The sequence below is a fragment of the Vanellus vanellus genome (assembly GCF_965231255.1).
Source record: "Vanellus vanellus genome assembly, chromosome: 7".
Classification (NCBI taxonomy): domain Eukaryota; kingdom Metazoa; phylum Chordata; class Aves; order Charadriiformes; family Charadriidae; genus Vanellus; species Vanellus vanellus.
Window position 1 is genome coordinate 23,174,414 of NC_138912.1, and position 20,587 is coordinate 23,195,000.

Sequence of the window (20,587 nt, forward strand, 5' to 3'; positions counted from 1 at the left end):
GCAAGGGGTAGCTGGCAGCACTGTCATCTCCTCAGACAGACATGCACCACACAGTATATACGTATATAGCATACAGTATATTAGTATGTTACTAGCCTGGTAGACAAACTCGCCCAAGGGACCAGCACGGATCTCTTAATAGAAATAAGACCTCATGCTTGACCCAAATGTTCATCAACAGCAACAAGCAGGTCCCACCCATGAGCAAACTTCATCTCCTCTGACAGGAAACCTTCCAGCTGATCCTGACTGTCCCATCCCATCACACATCAGATGCGATATGGGTTACTGTTCCACTGGATGAAAGATGTGAAGGTGGATTGAGAGTATTAACCTTGACTGTAATGCTTAGGAGGGAGCAGAAAGGCAAATAATTAGGCTATAGAATGGCTCTGGCTAATTGTCAACATCCCTTTGCCCTATTGGGGATAAGTACTTTCTTTTAGGGACCCTAAAGTTTCCATTATTCTCACACAGGTAACATTATCCAGTGGGATCTTAGATCACCTGGGCACTAAAGAAGCAAATGGCTGTGCTGGCGAGGACCACGATATGGAATGGAGAGAAGGTAAGGAGGGGTCTTCTCCGGCCGACAACACCAGAGGTAAATCTCCCACCACCTCTTCCCAACACTAAGTGAAAATCTCCCACAGCTCTCCCTTACCTGTACAACTGTGGGCAGGACCTCTTCAGAGCAGCAGAGGACAGCCCCAGCTTGTTCTGATTTCTCAGCCGTGTCTTTCTCATGAGATCTCTCATTCTCCCCCAAGCATGACTCTCACCCTAGGCAGCAAAAAGAAACCACAACTTGAAGGACCAGAGGTTAGTTGCTGTCAGACCTCATCTGGCCAACATATAATACTTTAGGGTACTCCCACGTGGTAGGAAGAGGGCAGCCTCTTTATTTTGGACAGATAAGTCAGGTCTCACAAAAGAATTTTTAACACCCTGCGATGATGTCCAGTGGCCAGCCTGTACCTGTATAGGACGCGGTGAGACCGGATGGATCAAGTGTTGACAATACCATCCTTTTTGTACTTTTTTTCTTGTAACATTTCCGTGCCTAGGACCCAGCTGCTCTTTCCGACTTAAGGTTTCAGAGAGCGAGGGCACTTCACCGGTGAGTGCTGAGTAGCTGCCTAAAGGCACGTTTTACCTTATTGTTATACTGTACTAAAGGGAAAGATCAGTGTGGTTTCCTACCCCACTCACATGCACCCGGGGGGCCTTTACAACAAAAACAACCCAAAAAAGTGGCTTGACTCCCTTCTCCTTTCTGTTAGGCCAGGTGCATTGGTATCAGTCCTTTTCAAGGTGGTGACTTTTGTGGCCCGTGAATTAGAAGAGATCAAGCCTTTGTTTCCCTGTCACGTCTGCAGGCCACAGCTATCGGGCACTCTACATTTGAAATGCTAATAGAGATTATCAGGAGGTCAGGGAGTCTCAAGAGGCCCCCCCTAATGTTTGTTCTCTCAGAGCTGAGCTCATCTGGACTCATGAACCGAAAAGGAGCCGCACATCACAACATTTCGTGGGGGTTTTGCTACAATTTCCTAAAGTAATGGCTGGAAAACCTTGGGAAGAGAACAAAAAAGATCATGCCCCAGGAGAGGCATAATGGGGAGAAACGATTTCCCGTTTCAGTGCAGTTCTCAAACCATTGTCACGTTCGGGGCATTGTTCTGCCCTGTCCTGAGGTGCCTTCCCACTGTGCCACCAGCAGAGCCATTGCTCCGTGAGTTGTGGCCGCCGTGGGAGCACAGCCTGGCGGCTGCCCAGCCCCACGCGCCAGCCCAGGCAGAGCCTATTGCAGTAAATCTTGGGGCTCTGCTAGGTTTTCAGTTCAAAACTTCAGATGAGGTCAGGGGCTCAGCTGAAAACTGCAACACCGGTTTCTGTGCTATTGAGTTAATTGCCCCTAAGCGAGACTGTTTACTCATAGAAACATCAAACCTTTGCGTTTACTACTAGGATTAATGTGCTCTGTGGAAGGGTTTTGGAAGCCTCAGCAGTTAGTCCCTCATTGCTCTGGTGTTGTCCCAGGAAAAGCCAGCACTGCTAACATCACAGACAGCCTGAGTAGTTGCCTGAGCTGTTGTCTGCAGTGAGGGTGGGAGAACAACGGACCACATGCAGTAAGTCATAGTACGTGTGTGTCCATTACTTTGATAGTAAACTTCGGGGGTCGGTGAACCTCTTTTGTTCACGTATAACACTGTGCACTACAGGGGCTTGGTCCAAGATAATGCAGGTACAAGTTAAATATATTCTGCAAAGGCAGTACATACCGAGATGTTCTTGCTGACGTCCAGACCCTAAAAACAAAAGGCAAATACACTGATAAATAACAAGACAGCAAGACCGTCTCACAGTGCTGGGAACAGACTGGGCTCTGTTCGCAGCTCTGCCCTGGAGTACATCCATAGCCTTGGTCAAGTCCATTATCTCTTTTTATGATTCAGTCCCTCGTGCCTGTGATAATCCCTTCTTTACTCCTCCACCTCTCGCCTCTCTTTTGTATTTAGACTGCCAGTTCATGTGTACAGCACTTAGCAGCCCGGGAACTAGTGTAGCAGGACTACCATACAGTACCTGACCGTAAAAGTAAATGGGGCATTTCATGCTCAGGGTACCAAATGCTCTACTAAGTGACAATACTAAGGTGTGGTGTAACAAGACAGCATGAGGGTTCACTTTATAAAGAGCGTGGATCTTAATTCTGCAGTTATCAGTGGCTTCCCAAGTGCTTACAATCATGTTCATACTCCAGAAGTTGGCTGGACACAAGCCAGAGCACCAAGCGCCTTTCAGGATTGAGCTTTGATTTAGTTTCTGAAGATCATTGAAATGTTTGCAACCTATTTGCAACTTTGGGGTGGAAATTTCATGAGAAGGTCTTTCTCATGAGAGACCTACTCCTTCCTCTTTCCTGCCAGGCTGGGAATACTCTGATTAAAGCTTCTGCCCTAGCATTTCAGCACTTCTGATCCCCACCGGAACCTGAAAGTGCTGAGGCAGCCACAAACAATGGGAAAGAAAGAGAGAGGAAAAGCGTTCATCCCGGCTCCCTTGGACTTCATTGACACGGTTTCCCTGAAACATGCTTTAGGGACTGGAGCTAATTACACCGATATGCTGCCAGTCTGGTAATAAGTGTTGCCAGCTAAGGACTGACGCACTAAAATTTTTATATGTGGTAATGAATGTGTGATTGTTTTAATCTCACTAACAGCAGTAGTGAAGATACTTATGACAGAGTTCGTGTGTTGAGTTATATGGAGTTAGTGAGGGCTAAAGCCCATGCTGCTGTCTGCAGCGCTCTCTCCCCTGCACCACTGCTTTTTGTGTCTTTCTTGGCATAAAGACATAGACATTGTCTTCATTTAAGGCTGAGATCAGAGAGGCACAGAGCACCCTGGCGCTTACTGCCCCAGCCCCATTTGGTAGCAGACAGGGTTGGTTTGTTCTCCCAGCACCCAACTCTGATCTGCCTGAGCAGAGCTTCATCCTGCATCTCCCACAGGTCCCACTCTGAGTTTGGCTCCAAGCTTATCACTCACCTTTCTCATTGCAGGGTCCTTTGACGGAAAAGCCTGTCCCTCAGCCATACTACCAGCTTCTCTGAACTCATTCTCCTTGTTGTTCCTATTGTTTGACGACTTCCTGAGCCCCACCATCGGCTGGCTGTTTCCCGATTCCGGGTATCTCTCACTTCCTGCAATGAAACACGAGGACTTGCTCACATTTCTCAGCAGTGTCCTGCTAGGATGGCCTCTGGGCAGTGCTGCCAGTAAGCTGCGACTCCAGATGGGATGAGAACCCAAAAGACTTAATGGTGGGATGAGACCTCATCGAATGCACCCTCAGTAAGTTCGCAGACGACACTAAACTAGGGGGGCATGTTGATCTGCTTGAGGGTAGATTGGCTCTGCAGAGGGATCTGGACAGGCTGGACAGATGGGCTGAGGCCAATGGTATGAGGTTCAACAAGGCCAAGTGTCGGGTCCTGCACTTGGGTCACAACAACCCCATGCAGCGCTACAGACTGGGGGCGGAGTGGCTCGAAAGCTGCCTGGCAGAAAAGGACCTGGGGGTGTTGGTGGACAGCTGGCTGAGCATGAGCCAGCAGTGTGCCCAGGCAGCCAAGAAGGCCAACACCATCCTGGCCTGCATCAGGAATAGTGTGGTGAGCCGGACTAGGGAAGTAATCATCCCCCTGTACTCGGCACTGGTGAGGCCTCACCTCGAGTACTGTGTTCAGTTTTGGGCCCCTCACTACAAGAAGGACATTGAGGTGTTGGAGCGTGTCCAGAGAAGGGCTACAAAGCTGGTGAAGGGTCTGGAGGACAAACCTTATGAGGAACGACTGAGGGATCTGGGGTTGTTTAGCCTGGAGAAGAGGAGGCTGAGGGGAGACCTTATCACCCTCTACAACTACCTGAAAGGAGGTTTTAGAGAGATGGGAGCTGACCTCTTCTCCCTGGCGACAAGTGATAGGACAAGAGGAAATGGGTTCAAGTTATGTCAGGGCAGGTTTAGATTGGATATTAGGAAGTTAGACTTGATGATCTTAAAGATCCCTTCCAACCTCACTAATTCTATGATTCTATGATTCTATGTCTTGTCATGCCACACTTCAGCGGAAAGAAGGTAAATGCTCCAATAAAGTGTCCAACCACAGCGGACTTTCTAATGTCTTTCTCATAGTCTTATTTTCCTTCCAGGCCTACTCTGAAACTGCCAGGAAAGAGCGTTTCTGAGCCTCAGCACTAGAGATCCCAAAGGCCATTTACACTCTGACTCAGTCCTGCTAGGAGGTGCATTGATGTTCCGCATTTCACCAGGTATTAGAGGCAGGCTGGAGTCCAAGGTTTGCAATAAACTAATCAGCCTCGCTTAGTGGGCTGGTTCACGTCTAACATTGGATCCAGACTTTTCAGCTGGCTTTATCATCAGTAGGCTGAGCCCAGTCTTTCTCAGCCTTCTGGAAAAGTTGGTCTCTGGATCCAAGCTTTGCAGCTGGGGCTTATTTCCACTTGGTCTATAGAATAAGTCATCTTCCAGGAATGTGTTCTGTGCCTGCTTGAGAGGGTAGGAGACTAATAACAGGCATAAGGCTTTCCATCTTAAATCAAATCCTACCTTGGCCGGGGAGGATTTTAAAGCCATGTGGAGAGGCTCCACTAATGGACCGATTTCAGGCATGCTAAGTTTCTAAGAGAGAGACCCATTTTATAATGCATTTGTCCCAATCTTTGTAGCCACAGCTGCAGAGCAAAAGGTCCTGCTTCACACGTGAAGAAGCAAGTGTTAAAATCCTGTGTGTAGGCAGAGCATTTTAAAACACATCTCTCAGCTTTCCAGCTAAAGTTTGGTTCCGCTAACACCTTGCTCTGTTCCTATCTGTCTTTCCTAGGGAAAAGGAAGTTGCTGGTCAACTTATTTCACCAACTGGTGGCAAGCAGGAGGGCATGGTAGAGGTAGTTGAACTCACCATTGCAGCTGCTCAGCTTTTCAGTGTTTGCTCCTATTTCTGGGATGATGGAAAGATCAGAAGGGTTTCCAGTCTGAACCAAGAGGCTGTGAGGTCTGCTCCTCCCAGCAAAAACCATCTTCACATCTTGGTACGAGTTGAGGAAGACGCTGGCAGCTCCACAGGAGCAATGCTGCAGAAGGTACTCCTACACCAGACAAGAAGAAGGTATGCAGGCGCTCAGGTAAGCGGGCAGTGTGATGGTACAGACAAATTGCAATCATTCCGGCCCAGGGATGCCCAGCCTTGTCCCGAGATTCATCAGGACCCAGATTATTTAACTCTCTAAAAGGCTAAGGAGCCTGGCGTTGGCAATGTAGATTTTCCATGTTTTTTTTTCATGGGTTCATTGGTGTTAAACTTAAATTGCCTGATATTCAGCATCTTTTGGGGTTGTTTCCCAGAAGGAATTGAATACACGTTTCCAAACACAGAGCTGCTTGACTAAGGCATTTGTGTAAATAAACCAATCTGTTGTAACAGTGACTCGCTTTTAAAGATAATGTTATTTTTTTTGGAACGTGCACAGACAGCAGCATCTTGCATTTTTATTGATGGGATGCCATAGTCTCTTACATGTTACCAGTGAGATTCACTGTATGTGGTACTTCAGCTGGTGTACTGCTACAGTCAGTATGGTGGGAAGGGGAGATTTTCTACCTTGAACAATCATGTTGCACAAGAGTTTAGGAGGACAGAAAGCAAGGAGAGCTTTATCCAGCTGAAGTGGAAAGGGAACCAAACTGTTTATTGCTGTTGGCCTTCGGGGACCCGCAAGCAACTGACAATTTTAATGTAACGTCTCATCTGGATATGTTGCCACAGCAGCATGGTGCATTGCAGTACCTACACCTTTGGGTCGTGCTTTGAAAATCTGATGAAAGATGCTGCTTTTGGCCCAGGGCATTAAAGACTTCCTTGTAAAGCAAAGGATGTGGAGTAACTGTGTTGCCTTTGTGTCCCAGGATCAACACCATACGCAGCAGCACCTGCTGTGGTTGTGTCTGGGAGGTCTTTTTATGAGATCATCAAGACAGTGAGATCCAGTAGGATCACAGCAAAGGTAAAGAAGGATATATCCCTCTTTTTGTTTGTTTATTTCCATTTTGTTTTGTTTAAAGACCCATGATTGTGCTGGCAAAAGTTGTTGTCTACAACTGCACAGCATTTTGCAAAAGATCAAATGTTTCTCCACGGAAGACATGCTCAGAAGAGTTATGACAAAAGAAGGTTTCAAAATGTTCTAAGTTTTCAGTCATCCCATTCATTTCATTCAAGGCTAGTTCTGTGAATGACAGTGCCTTCAGCTTCCTGTGATGTGAACTGCCTATTACTTTATGGAATAAATCAATGTAGCTCTGCCAGCTTCAGCAACCTGCATCATCTGAGTGCTTCTGGAAATGTCATCAGGTGTTGTTTGCACAGCTCTCAAAAAAAGAACTGGGAGCACTGGCCACCTACAGTCCTCACGACCAGCTCTTAGTACCACACTAACCCATCTCTGCTCTGGGGATTGTGTCTTCCCTAGCCATGTCTGGGGCATGGAACATTTCTATGCTCATAGTCTGCATGGAGAGTGAACATGGTTTGGAAAGTAGCCTTAGGACACTCTCCAAAGTGTGATGTGCATAGCAACCTCCACGTCGCATGGCAAACTGGGAGAGTAGCGTTCCTCCTCTACACAGAGGGGGTGTGACTCTGAAGAGGAAAATGAGGGAGAACTGCTGAGATATAGGAGGTGCAGATGCCATAGAGACACCTGAGAGAGATCACCCAGTTTTGTAGAGCACATTGCAAGTGCTGAACGTTACATCTGGGGGTCCAATTCCTCACTGAACAGTATGGGACAAAGGCGGCTGAGAAAGCACTGCTGAGAGATGTTAGAAAATACCAAAAAGATCAAAGTTTCAAATATTTAAATGAAAGCACGGTGCCTTTCATTTCAGTGGGAGCCAGGGAGGAGGGGGCACACGCACCAGATGAGGAATTGACCCTGAATTTGCAGCTTGGAAGAGTTACTTTGAGCAATGACTCACAGTTGTAAAGCTTCAGGAAATGTGTTAACAATTCCCAGGCTCTATGTAGGAGGCTGCATTCCTCTGAGCGTGAGAGATGGGTACATGGAAATGACGGGCTATGCTGCTTTGCAACCTGACTCACAATTTGGCTTTGGCTCTGAGGAGAAGTCAGTCACCTACTGCAGATCCAGTCCCAGCAGGTGGGACAGCAGCACCAGGGGAGGAATGACGCTGTCGGGAGAATAAAAGACTCGCCACAGCATGGCTGGGAAGAAATAGCTGATTGTGACAAACCTCTTCTGTTCCTTTGGGGGTGATAAAATAAATAGAAAGGGAGGGGAGGAAAAAAGCTGGAAACGCAGTGTGATGGCCAAAGATAAAGAACTGAGAAGTAGAGGTGGGGTAGAGCTGAACAAAATATGCAGGGGCTAAAAAATGCTGTTTAGGAGGACACTGAAATGATTTGCAAATTTCAGTCAAATTCCCCAGCTAGCTCTGGCTGATTAAAAACAAGACAAATGGGAATACTGAGAAGTTTCATGTCAGAGATTCATTTGGCAGCTCAGAAGCACAGGAAGGGAAAGACAGCATGGAGTTGGGTAGCGGTACCACTGCTTTGCTTTCCCATTGTGTCTGTTTTGTGGGAGTTTGTGAGAGTCTGGTTTTTTGGCAGTTTGAAACCAGAAGGAAAAGAGCAAGCTTTTAATTCAAAACACGAGTGCTAAGGAGGTCCATGGAAATGTTTTGTTTTGATGGCATTGACAGGGGTAGATGTGTTCTTGTTCATCTGTGGAGAAGTAAAAGCTCCTGACTTTGAGCTTGGCCATCGCATGAGGTGAGAGGGATGCTTTTTAACTCAACAGAAGCAAGCAGATCTGGGAAACAAAACTGAACAAGAACTGAAACCCAAGCCCACCCTAAGGGCAGCTGAGCCCTCTGTGGTGAGTGAGGGCTCCCTGAGGAGCAGAGCACCCAGCCCGGGTGGGTGCGGGGTCAACTAAATCAGCATCTTCCCTAACACAGACTTGGAACTTTCCATCTGGGCCTTGAGTACACCATTTAATGGAAGATATCGTGGCGTCTGCTTACCTCTTTTATCTGTCTCATCTTCTGCTCTTTCTGCAAGCTGCACACTTGCTTTTGGAGACGCAGGTTGTGCTCCTGCAGCTGCCCGATCTTCTCAATCAGTTGGCAAATGTGTTCCAGGTATCCCAGACCAGATCCCAGGGCTTTGCTGTTCCCTTGGTTCACCTGCAATGACAATACAGCTTGGACCACAGAGTAATGGCAGAGCAATCCTTACTACCAACTGGGAGCCCAGAACACTCCTTACGGTGGTGTGGGCCGTGGTAAAAACCTCAGGCTTCCTCTTGCAAGGGGCTTTGGTTGTAGCCAGATTTGAGCTATGGTGTTGCTTGCTCACAGCCCTTTTCTGGATTACCCGGCAAGATGCTCCATCAGAGGGACTCTTCTGACTGATCACAGGCTGATGCAGAGGTAAAACTTTTGATGGCCTGTTTCTAGTTTGACCTTCCAGGCTAATTTTTGTGTTTTACTGGCCATAGCACACTTACAAACACAGTCCTACTGTATGGTATAGATGACTGGGGTCAGTATGGCTCATTTAGCCCACAGCCCTCTGCAAGTCACGTTTATGTGTCCTGAGGCTGAGCTTGGCTCCTACCCAAAGGCACATATCAGCATGTTGCAGTGATTTGCTGCTTTGAGACCAACTTGGGGGTACATTTTGTCTGCCTTTGGCAATCCACAACCATTATGGCACAGTTGAACTCAGACCCTCATCACTGGTGGGTCAGTGAAAGGGACATGTGCCCGAACCAAGCTGCCAAAGTGGAAGAATATCTTTCCACTGGCCTTTAGCGGTTTCCAGCTTATGTCTCTGCTGCTACTTTCTCAGTCGTTATGAGATGCCTGAAGAAAACCTGCAGGACCAAGCATGCTGCCTGGCTATGGCAGGATACTCCATACCACTGATCTCTCCCGGCCCAGGACCTGCAGAGTCTCACTGCTGCTCAGCCCAGGGCAGTGCCAGAGGCAGACAGTAATCCCGTGGCAGAGGAAAGGCCACGGTGCTTCCCAGCCTCCCGCTCCACACCTCGCCGCTTCTGGCCCCAGGACACGGCAAGCGTCCTCTCCTGCGCCGCGAGTGGACTCTGCCGAACGTGCTAACAAATACACGCGGAGGTTCACTTCCACCTTGGCGCTGCCTGCTGATGTGCATGTGATATCAGTAAGTAAAATAAGCCTCGGTCTTTACAAAAGCAGTGCTCTAAGTTTATCTTACTTCAAAAAATAAGTTCCCTCTACAAAAGCAGGAAGCTTACTCTGTCTCCTTTCCCACAACAATCTACATTTTTGGGGAAATGCCAGCCTTGGGACTCTTCCTGTATTTTCATTATGTCAGAAAGCTCATGGTGTGTTCAAAAATAATCAACATTAGGATTTACTTCTTTTTAAACAAATGATGATACAATGTTATTTATAAACAGGTATTATTATGTCCAGATGCTTTTGTGTCTGAGGTTGGGACAGAGGTCACATGAAATCATATGAAAAGCTGCGATGACTCCAAGCCAACCAGTCATTCACATTCATGATTTTTGTTTTCCTCTGGGGCAGAGCCTGCAGAAGTGGTGGCAAAGCAAAGGTTACTCAGCCATAAAACTGAGTCCTCAGCATGTCTGTGCAGTGGGAAGGGGCAGCCCCAGGACCCACAGGGAGAATAAAGCCCACGTGCTGCCTGCTGGGAAAAGCTTGAATCAAATCCATTATAACCAACATATCTGAAAGCTGCTAGGGATTTTGGGCTGCCCAGCTTCAGAAGCATGATTTTTCAGAAAGTACATGAGTATTAGCTTCTAGGGTGTTTTTCAAATTATCCCAAACTGGGTAGTCAAGTTCCTCATTGGCCTTGAAAATGTGGGGTTTCTGCCACTCTGTACCATCTTTTTGCACATTTAACACCTTCCCTTTCTGCCAGTTTGCTGTTCCAGTGACTGATGGCATGTCTATATTGCTCTCTGGAGACAGTGAGCCAAATCCAACCCCTTTTAGAGCTGTAGAAACACAAGGGAAGACTACAAGGGACAGAGGAGCTCTTGGAAAAGAGGATAAAGTAAAACATTTGGCTGTAACCTCAGGACTGGGGAGAGAGCAGGAAGCACTTGGCTGTCACCTCTTTCAGGCAGGGACCCTCTTTATATTTACCCAGTGCTTAACACTGTAAGGTCCTGCTTCGTGTTCGTGGCTGCTAGGTTTATAGGGCAAAACGGGCTGGGGAGGAGAAGATGTGGTGGCCCAGACTTCCCGTGCTCTGTGCCTAGGGCTGAAGGCACATGAAAGGAAAGGTGTTTTGGGCAGGCAGGGAGAAAATCTGGCTTTTAGCAAAAGTTAGAGAGAACTTCCAACTCCTGAGGATACAGGTCCCCAGAAAAAAAAAAAAAAAAGAAGAGGGAAAAGATGTAAAGCAGTTGCTCCGGGCCTTGGGGCAAGGGGGATTTACCCCTGTGGAGGACCTAAACAAGACTGAAGGTTGGACCCAGTATGCTGGAAGCCCCTGTTTCACAGCCATCCTTCAGAGGCTGCTCAGGGCAGGCAGTTTGGGCTATTTAATAGAAAATTAATTTGCATTTTATTAAAGCGATCCCAGCAAGCGCAAATGAGCACAAGGCCAATCAGGCAGAGCCTGCAGTGCCTGCCCATCCCTGCAGGGTCAGCCACCTCTGTGGTCAGCATGCAAGGGTAAAAGTTTTTAAGGGGGTACTTCACCTAGCCTGCCCTGCCACATGGCCCATTAGCATCAGGACTGATCAGATATGGCAGGCGTTCAATACAGAAAATTTGTGTCATTCAACTGGTTGCCTCAAAACGATTGCCCAGAGAGGGCCTCTCCAGGGACCCTTCCAGGACTCTCTTTTCCATAGACTGGAAACACATAGACAGCCCTTCCTATCTTCTGGTCATGCCACGTGCAGCATAGAACCTGCTCGGTCACATTCTGGTCTAAATATTTTTGTCTCAGCACCTGTGAGAGAGTTTCATGCTAGCAGTGGAGGGTGAGCAACCGTAGGAAAACTGCAAACATTTTCCAGGATGAGCTTCTTCCAGTCTCTGTCCTCCTGGTTGAAGCTTCCCAAAACATTCACCTAACAGGACTGAAATTTTTCCCGTTCTCCACACAGGGACTGTCAAATAGTATTGGAACAAAAAGCATGTGCCCATTTTTGAGCTGATGAAACCTATGAAGGAAGAAAAAAATCTCATCTACTTTTTTGAAGGTGAAGATGCAAAGGATCAGACAAACTTAATTTATGGTTTGTCAGATGGTTAACCAAACAGATGGTTAAAGTTGCGCTAGGAAAGTAACAACATAATGTATAAATAGGTGCCAGATTTTGCTTTCAGGTACATCAGACTGAACCAGACCCTCAGCTGGAAGAAAAGGAATCCCAGGCTCTCAGCTATACTGTGCTGAGTTATTCCCACTACAGTTTTGACCCTGCGGAGTTAAGGTGCACTACACTGACTTTACACCTGTGGAACTAAAAAGAGATCTCTAGCCTTGTGAGTACTCACCTAAGTTTTGGGGTTGAGTTTTCAGTACACGTATCCCTGTTCAGCTGGCAATAAACCATCGCAGCTGTGCTGGTCCCTAGATCTCTTAGGAAGCTTAACATACGGGATCATCATCTGCACTGGGAACTTTGGCTTATCTAGAGCCCTCCAGTCAATATTTTGACTGTTGTAAAATCACATTTTTCTCTGAAGCCACCGGAGTCACCGAGGTGGGAGCCTGTCCCTCTGTCTCTGTGTGTGTGTAACATCATGCTCCCTGCAGCATCTGAGTACTACAAAGGTTTGAAGTTTAGTGGGAGCTGCAATAAAGATGGTTGTTTTCAAGCTTCTTGTCCAATTGGGGTATAATCAAAATCTGCATTTCTTATCATCTAATCAGCACTGTGTCCTGCCTAATTTCAGCCATGATCTGTTACTTTGATGCATGCGATGGGCTTTTCTTCAATTGGGCTCAATGGAAAACTGTCCTAGGCTGGACCTGGCAGCAGGAGCTGAAGCTGACAGGCAGGACTAGCTTGCAGGCAAAGTTCTTCATTCAGACAGGAGCTTGCTGATGTTTCCTGCAGTGACTTAGGTTTCTGCACTTCATGCAGTGTTCTTTGCTTTCTCTTGTGGATAGCTTTGAGTTATACCATGCTCCATCCTCCCATAAATCCCTCGCTGCCCACTCCTGCCGCATTAGCATGGCCAGTAACGGAGGCAGTACAGTCACTGTGCCGACAGCCACCGAATGTAATTACAATCCTCCCACCATGGGCTTGGAGCAACTGATTAGTGACGCCACAGACTGAGCGGGAAGCATTTGTCACTGGAAGCTGACAGCACCAAAAGGCTTGTGAATAACAGGAAAGAGAAGGATCGTGCTGTATGTTTCTGACGGCTCCACCCTGTTGTCCAAGAGGAGCTGCACTTACTGATAGCTTCTGGTTTCCTCCGAGCAGCACGCACAGGCTACGGGGCTGACTGTCACAGGTTGCCCTATCCTTCCCTTGAACCGCACCACTCTCTGCAGAGAAGTGGTTTGACTGCTTTGGCCCAGAAGAATTAGCACTGTGTGAATAATGGTGGGGTTTTTTCATTTAATGACGACAATGCTCCCACCCTCTCTCTTCTTCTAGGGGCATGGGCTGACTTTAAATGTAAACTTTATGGAGTGTGAGGAAGTGTTTCCAAAGCAAAAGCATCAAAAGCTATGTATCTTCAAACTGACCCCAAACATTTAATTTGGCTTAAAAGGAAATGCTTTCATTTAGGCTTCAAAGTTCTTTCACTTGTTGTTTGACAGCTTCCACTTTCTTTCATCTTTCTAAACGTAGGCAAATTTCAAAATAATGACGGTTCAAAACAAAAGATCAGAAACCTTTGTTTAAGAAATGCCAGACTGAAATGATTTGATGTGTATTTTCAGCCAAAGCTATTCACCAAATGAATCCAAACGGTCAAAATATTTGGTCATTTTCAATCTCTCTTCTTCAGCAGTTTCCTTCCTGTTCTTTTGGAAGTGGCCTCGGCAGTGGGGGAGGCCGGGATGACATCAAGGGACATCCTCATCCAGAGACTGAATCCTTCCTTGCTCGGCTGTGGCATACTGGTAAGCACAGTGCCCTTGGCATTGCCACAGCCAGCCAGGCTGGGGAAACGCAACTGCTCCCCTGTTACCTGAAAGTTGTATTCCCAAAACCAGCAGCAGACCCGAGAAAGTTGCTGTCACCTATAGTTAAATAATTCTCTCACCTGGCATTAAATATAAGCCAGTATAAGCACTCTTGCATCTCTACAACATGAATTTAATGCAGCAGGAATTGATTCGATGGAACAATTTGGTTTGCTGTGTTCTTTGCCAAGCAGAGTGGGAATACCCTGTACTGACCTGATATCTTTCAGACAACACTGATTGCATTTCCAGGGGTGCCCAAGTCCCTGAGATGACATCAGGACAGACAAGAGATTGGCTCCTAAGTACCATGTTGCATCTTGGACAGGTTATGGCCAAATGTGAAAGCCACAGGGTAAGCCTGGAGCAGAACCTCAGCTGGGGTGAACCAAGATGCGTCCATCAGCTGTATGGGCAGATGATCATCTGGACATCATTTCTGAGTGGGTCTCACTCTGTACTGCCTCTATTGTACGACAGTGAGGACAGATCAACCTGGTGCAGGTTTGGGGAGGGCAGAAGGCTCTGCAGCTGCAGGAGGCTGTCCCTGGGCTCTGCCACAGGGCTGTGCAGCAGCCAGGGGCATTTCATGCCCCAGTCAGCCTGGCCGCTGCCTGGCATCCCAGCAGTTTAAGGAGTGCTGCTCTTGAGATGCTGCAGCCTGGAGGTGCTCTGTGAAGAGGGGCAAACTTCCCCAGCATCTAAGTCACAGCTGTATTTATACAGCTCGAAAAAACAAACAAAGAAAAGTGCTCTGGGGCACAGAGCTTTAGCACTCAGCCGGTGAGGATATTAAAAAGGAGGGGAGATAAGTCACCAAGAGCTTCATTTCCTCTTCGGCTTCTTTCTAATTTATTCTGTTGTTTATTTAAATGCTCTGCGTTGGGAAACTGAGGCTCCATTTCACAAAGGATTTAAGGGAATTTCATGGGCAGCCAGAGCTGTCCGACAAGACCAAGCTGGCTGCAAACCCTTTGGAGCGCGACAGGGAATTTAGGTAACTTTTTATAAAGTCTCCTTGTATTCAAACTCTCCTGTTCCAATCTTATTTTTTTGAACTCTCTGCCAAAAGGCCAGGTTGCTGTCTGTTTGGGAACTGTGCAAAACAGACATCTGTCTTCTGCAGTGAGACGACTCTGGGGTGGAAGAGGTTGCTGAGTTGGATTGCGTGATGCTCGTGCTGCCTCGATATGCGGAGTTAACAAAGATGGGCCATCTCGGACCTTCCTCGCTGCTCAGGAGGGTTTGGCATGCTGGAAAGGAAGGCCATCGCCTGATGGTTCAAGGCCCATGCAGAGAGGTCATGGTGAAATTATATGCACAGCACACAGCACTTGTCACTTGGCTTCCTCCCACTCATCTCCCATTCCAATTCATCACTATTACCGCAATGAACGCCCCAAAAAGGAATCCCTGTGCTGCACTGTTTGATATTTTCGGTGTGGCTGTGTGACCCTCTTCACCTAGCCTGCCCGCTCCTTTCCTTTCGCTCATGGGGCTTTTTGGTCTCTCAAGAATCAGTTCCCCAGTTAGATCTTTCCGTCGCTGGTTCACGGAAGCCACCGCAGAGGGCAGGCACAGCAGTGTCTGCACGTCGGCAGCGTGGCGCTTCAGGCAAAGCACTGCGGGGAGCGCTTGCCACTATGGGACAAGGTGCACAGAAGGGCTTTTTGTTCTGTCAGTCACACAGTGTACCCAGCAAGGGGGAAGGTGTAGGACAAGCTGCTGAAAATATTACGTCTTTAAAGTTTGGTCAGTCTCAGAACACAGGAGTTTCCATCACAGCTGTGCTGGAGGGTTAAATCGGGATGTCCGTACCCAGCCCAGCAAAGATTTGAATTTGTGCATTAGTTCCCTGCTCACTCATTATTCGAGAGCTCGCTCAAGAGGACAGGACAGGCCTGGACAGGAATGAGCTACCCCTTAGACAAGTTCCTTCCAAACTCCAGCGCTCTGACAGCAGTCCAGCTTTTCCCAGGAACAGGAATAACCTGACCTTGAAAAAGAAACACTGTTCTGATCCCCGTCCCACGTATCAGAGGATGATAATCTTCATTTTAAGACCAGAATTAAGTCCATTCTCTTATCTAGGGCTTTTTGAAACATCAGAACTCCATGAGCCATTAGTCATCCTTACCCAGACCCAGTATATGTGAATTACTTCAGAATTTCACTGCTATGAAAAGAGCTCTTAAAAATCCATTGCCAAGATCTCCTGCTTACAAGGGTTTCAGGAGATTTCCTAACTCACTCGGATGTGCCCTAGTTTGTGACAGACGATAGGACTTGAACTCTGACTGAGGCATTTGGAGAGGCCTAGCTATAAGATTCAGTTTAAGTGTCTCTTACCTCACTCAGTCTACAGCATTCATCCATGTATTCATCCAAACTGTCACTTGTGGGGTACTTCTTCAGCTGATGATCATGGATCTGAAGGTCTTGCATGCTGCCAAAGTTCTCTGGGAAATTGTCAGCAATTGTCTTTGGCTCTTCTATGGGAGCTGGGGTGGGAAGAGTGCTTTCCCTGGGAAGGTCTGTCTCTGGGGTAGGTTCCTTTTCCAGAGACTGCCTTTCGCTTTGGTCAAAATGTTCACTGGGACTTTCTTCCTGAGGGACACTGAAGTCTTCAAGGGAAGCTGTAGGACCCTGCACAGCATCTGCCTCCTGGCTGTAGTATTCAGCTTGCTTTTCACTCTCTGGCTCTTGGTGGCTGGCTTTTCTGGCATGCTCCTTACATGTTCTCGTTATCAGGTGGTCAATTTCTGGAGAAGAAGAGGTGCTAAGCACGCCTGAGTCACAAAAGGAGTCTCTGCTGTGAAGCACAAAGCTCTTTTCTGAACCTGTTGGCGTTGATGGAGAGTTAGCCCCGCTTGGCAATTCAACCCCTGAGTCCTCGGATTCAAATTTAGAGAATCTGTGAAGTCGGCACTTGGACTCGAAGGCGCTGAGGTCAGGCAGCGTGGCTACGTAGTCTGTGCTTGCCGGGCCATCTGCATAGTCTGGATCTGCCGGTGCAGCTGCTGCGTTCGGATTTTCCTGGCAGTCCGGTGGGAGGCTGGCGCCGGGGAGATGGGACTCTTCTGTGCAGGCTGTGTCAGCTGGAGCCTCTGGGATTAACCCTGGGTTTTGAATTCCTTCATTGCTCAGTATCTTCATATGTGTTAGCACGACTTTGTCCTCAGCAGGTGGGCTCCTCTTACCTGCTTAAAAGAAAACAAGCAGAAGGTCACAAGAGGCTACAAAACTGGGCGTATAGCGCATCCCCTGAGGGATGTGAAATGTAAAACTCTCTAGTAAGGCGGTAGAGGGGGGCAGCCCTAATTTGTTTTTCTTGAGCTATATGAAGCTTTCTTGTAGGTTTGCTACAACAGAAGTGTTGTGTTTCATGGCCCTAGAGTCCTTTAGGGGGAGTCATAAATGCACACCAGGTTCTGATTTAGTAGATAGGTAGAAAACAACACATGTAGCCGGATAACTTTTTCGTGATTACCTGCGTACGGACACAGAGAAGTACATGTTCTTTCAGCATAATAGACATTAATTTAAGGCTGAAATATTTCCTCCGATTAAATGTACTCTGAACCAGCAGAAGCAAGGGTAAAAAGAAATCTGTCTTTCCGCAGGCTTAAGTGAATTTTGGGTTGCAACAAGCAATTTGCAAACTGTTTGATATTCTCTGCAGTATTCTCTGCACACATACAGGTGACGAAAAGCAAGTACTGATAGGAAAAGCAAACGAGGCACTGTAGATCTTTTTTCACTCCCTGTATGGTTTTAGCTATGAAGTAATTTCTTTAAATGAACTCTTACCTTCTTTGTAAAGAGAAAAGAGATTGGGGCAGCTTTGTTCATTAGTCTTTTGCACATGGACAAAGACGACTTGTTTTCACATCACAATTATTTCACATGGTAATGTGCTAGAACAATCTCTGGATGAAAGGCTGATCTCCAGGAGTTGAAGATCTGCCCCCAGGTTTTCTTACTGTTTTTCTGAATCTAGTATCTCACAGTGCAGATTTCTGCTTCACACTGGTATGAGAGCCAGTGTGAAAGCTCTGCGTCCACCCGTTTGCAAACTGCAAATCTCAGCTCCAAATCCACCTGTTAGTGGATTTGGGACCAGGAATTGCTGCAGTACAACAATTTTCTCTGGTGTATCTTCCCTTATTAGTGCCTGACCCAAAGCACCTCAGAGGGCTACAATACACACACTTTTCAGGATATCTTACTTCCCACTCCATTTCCTTTCATTTCTCTCTCCTACTTCCTTTGTTTTTGCCTGACATCAAACCAGCAGCTGCTTTACAAGCTCGCTCCCGGTAAGGGAATTATCCCTAAGTAGGCAGGGAAGCCTGGGACCCCCTGCTAGCTGAAGAGCGGGGAAAGCTCTGCTGTGCAGCCCTCCTTCACAGTAACCCAGAAAACTCCCTCTTTCAGAAATAACCCGTTTTCCAGCCTTCCCTCCTCCAGCTTGCTTTCTGCAATGTCCACAGACAAGGGAGACTTTTACTCATCAAGGCCAAGCTAGCTATTAAATGAATCATTTTCTATTTTATTTAAATTCCTTCTATTTGATCCTGAGAATTTCTTGGGATAGCACTGAAACGTGCCCTTTACTGTCCATAGGCAGCCATAGATTTAATATTTTACACTGGATTTTCAAAAGGGCTGTCAGTGATAAATAATCCCATCTGATGGGCTTTTTATGGCACTTGGGCGTGTAGTGCTTATAGCCCCTTACAGAAGATCTTGTTTATCATATACCGAATTGCAACTGCCTCCCTTGGCAGGATTCACAGCCATCTCTCCACTGTAAAGAGCCACATTTGGGACAGTCGGTGCCAAACTGTCTGCAGTGCCACGCCAGTACATCGCTGTGGCAGGGGACAAGAAGAAGACATTGCCCATGGAAATATCAGAGGAAGGGTCACCAGAAGCTGCCTGTGCTGGGCTGGGTACCAGCCCTCCCACTCTTGGGATGAGCGTGATGGACCCTGAACTGAGGACCAGGAGGCTGGTTTGCAGCTTCACACACAGCAAAACAGGGAGGTCAGTGCCAAGTCTTGGAAGGAGGAGGTGGAGCTGAGTTGTTACTGATTTGGAGTGAAGAGGACCTACCTGCTCAGCTGCAAACACCTCTTGGCAACGAGAGTTGTATGAAAAACAGGTGTATAGGCTCTTCTGATGTCATCATCACCCCAGATGGCACAACAAAACCACCGAGAGTCAGGAGGAGAGCAGTTGTGTTGCTGCACTTTCTTTTTAAGAACAAATCATACAGCAGTCACTCTTACCAGGAATTACTATATGCAATGGTAGTCCCTTCCCGCAGACTTTGATTGCCTTCACTTATTAATCATGTCATGCTTTCCTTTGATTGGAGATTCTCTGTCTTTCAATCTGCCCCTATTTTTCTTGCTTAACCGGTTTCACCCTGGCCTACACAAATATTTCTTTGTCTGAAATCAGGAAGCAGCATATTAAAATGAGGTCTTGCTGCTTACAGGAGATGTCAGATGCTTTAATTTGTATCTTTTATAACTACAAAAGCTACAATGTGTATCAGAAAGCTTGGCTGGGGTAGCAAAAATAAAAAATGAGATTAAATCTCTGACCCTTTGCGTGAGGGTCCCCTCAATGCCAACAACGCCAGTGCAGAGAAAGGTCTGCGCTCTGGACAACACAGTCCTTTGCTGTTCCCATCCTGCGGTCACTAGCAACATCGCACGGTTTCACAACAATTTCTCATTTATCTCTTATAGGCTGCAAACCATTGATCTCGGCACTGGCAGGTCCTGGTAACCACAATGTTTGAGCATTTCTGATTTATCCTCCCAACCCCTTGCGATGATGCAAAATGTTATCACCCCCTACCACAAGTTCATAACTGATGCAAAGGATATCAGGATTTTGTAAGACACTTAGGCACCTTGTCCTCACTCATTCAACGATACTTTCCCATGGTCAATGAGGTCATCTGTGCTACAGCAGAGAGATCTCCCGTGATTAAGGCAGTGACCTGAAACTCGAGTTTTTCTTGCCGAACCTCACTGATGGAACAGCCTCTTCTTCCTCTCGGTTAACTGGGTTGTGGAATCTAAACCGTGGGGCTTCCAACAAGCAGTTGTAAGCAAGATCTGTAGTTTCTGCTACAGATCTTGAAAGAGGCACACAAAAATGCTCAGCTCTTGCAAGCATATTGCCAACAAACACCAGAATGGTGCAATTAAAGCCCATCTGTGCAATTACCAAAAAAAAAAAAAAAAAAAAAAAAAAGTGAGCCAGACCCTCAGCTGCTATAAATTAGCCCATTACCAGGGCCCTTAACAGAATTGTTTCAGCTAATTCCGGCTGAGGACTTGGCCTGTAAGGGCTTTGTACAACAATACCAGGGGCCCAGAGCAAAGCAGGGAAGATGGACTCCCGCCTGGCGCTGGCGGGAGCGTGCTGCAGGGGTTCGGTTACAGCGCTGCGCGGAGGCTTCTGAAAGGAGGTGTGAAGAGCTTCAGAGAGCTGAACGGCGGCACGAAGGTTGGTAAGATGTATTTACTTGTGCTGGAGGCCAGCCAGGTTTGACACTGCTGCTCCTGGGAAATCAGCCAAGTTTGGGTTGGTGGGTTGTTTTTTTTTGTTATTGTTGTTTTTTGTTTCCTTTCCCCTGGACTGGTTTTCCACACCCCTTCTAGGGTGAGGGTAAGGTACCAAAAGATGCTGCTTTCAGGCAGCTGGCTGGGACTCTGGCATGGCAGCAGGGGAGTTGCGTGTGCATGCTTAGGAACCAGCATA

General features: G+C 47.2%; 1 protein-coding gene across 3 annotated transcripts in view; it reads right to left on the bottom strand.

Annotated features, from left to right (window-relative positions):
- LOC309674442 (uncharacterized protein) overlaps window positions 1-20,587 on the bottom strand; it is a 33,616-nt gene that overhangs the window by 5,805 nt on the left and 7,224 nt on the right. For all 3 annotated transcript variants that reach the window (XM_082486469.1, XM_082486470.1, XM_082486471.1), the window contains exons 2-7: window positions 16,151-17,001; window positions 8,641-8,802; window positions 5,495-5,681; window positions 3,561-3,715; window positions 2,289-2,315; window positions 665-783 (exon numbers count right to left, since the gene is read on the bottom strand). In XM_082486469.1, the coding sequence (XP_082342595.1) occupies window positions 665-783; window positions 2,289-2,315; window positions 3,561-3,715; window positions 5,495-5,681; window positions 8,641-8,802; window positions 16,151-17,001 (1,501 nt within the window). The remainder of the gene's footprint in view (window positions 1-664; window positions 784-2,288; window positions 2,316-3,560; window positions 3,716-5,494; window positions 5,682-8,640; window positions 8,803-16,150; window positions 17,002-20,587) is intronic.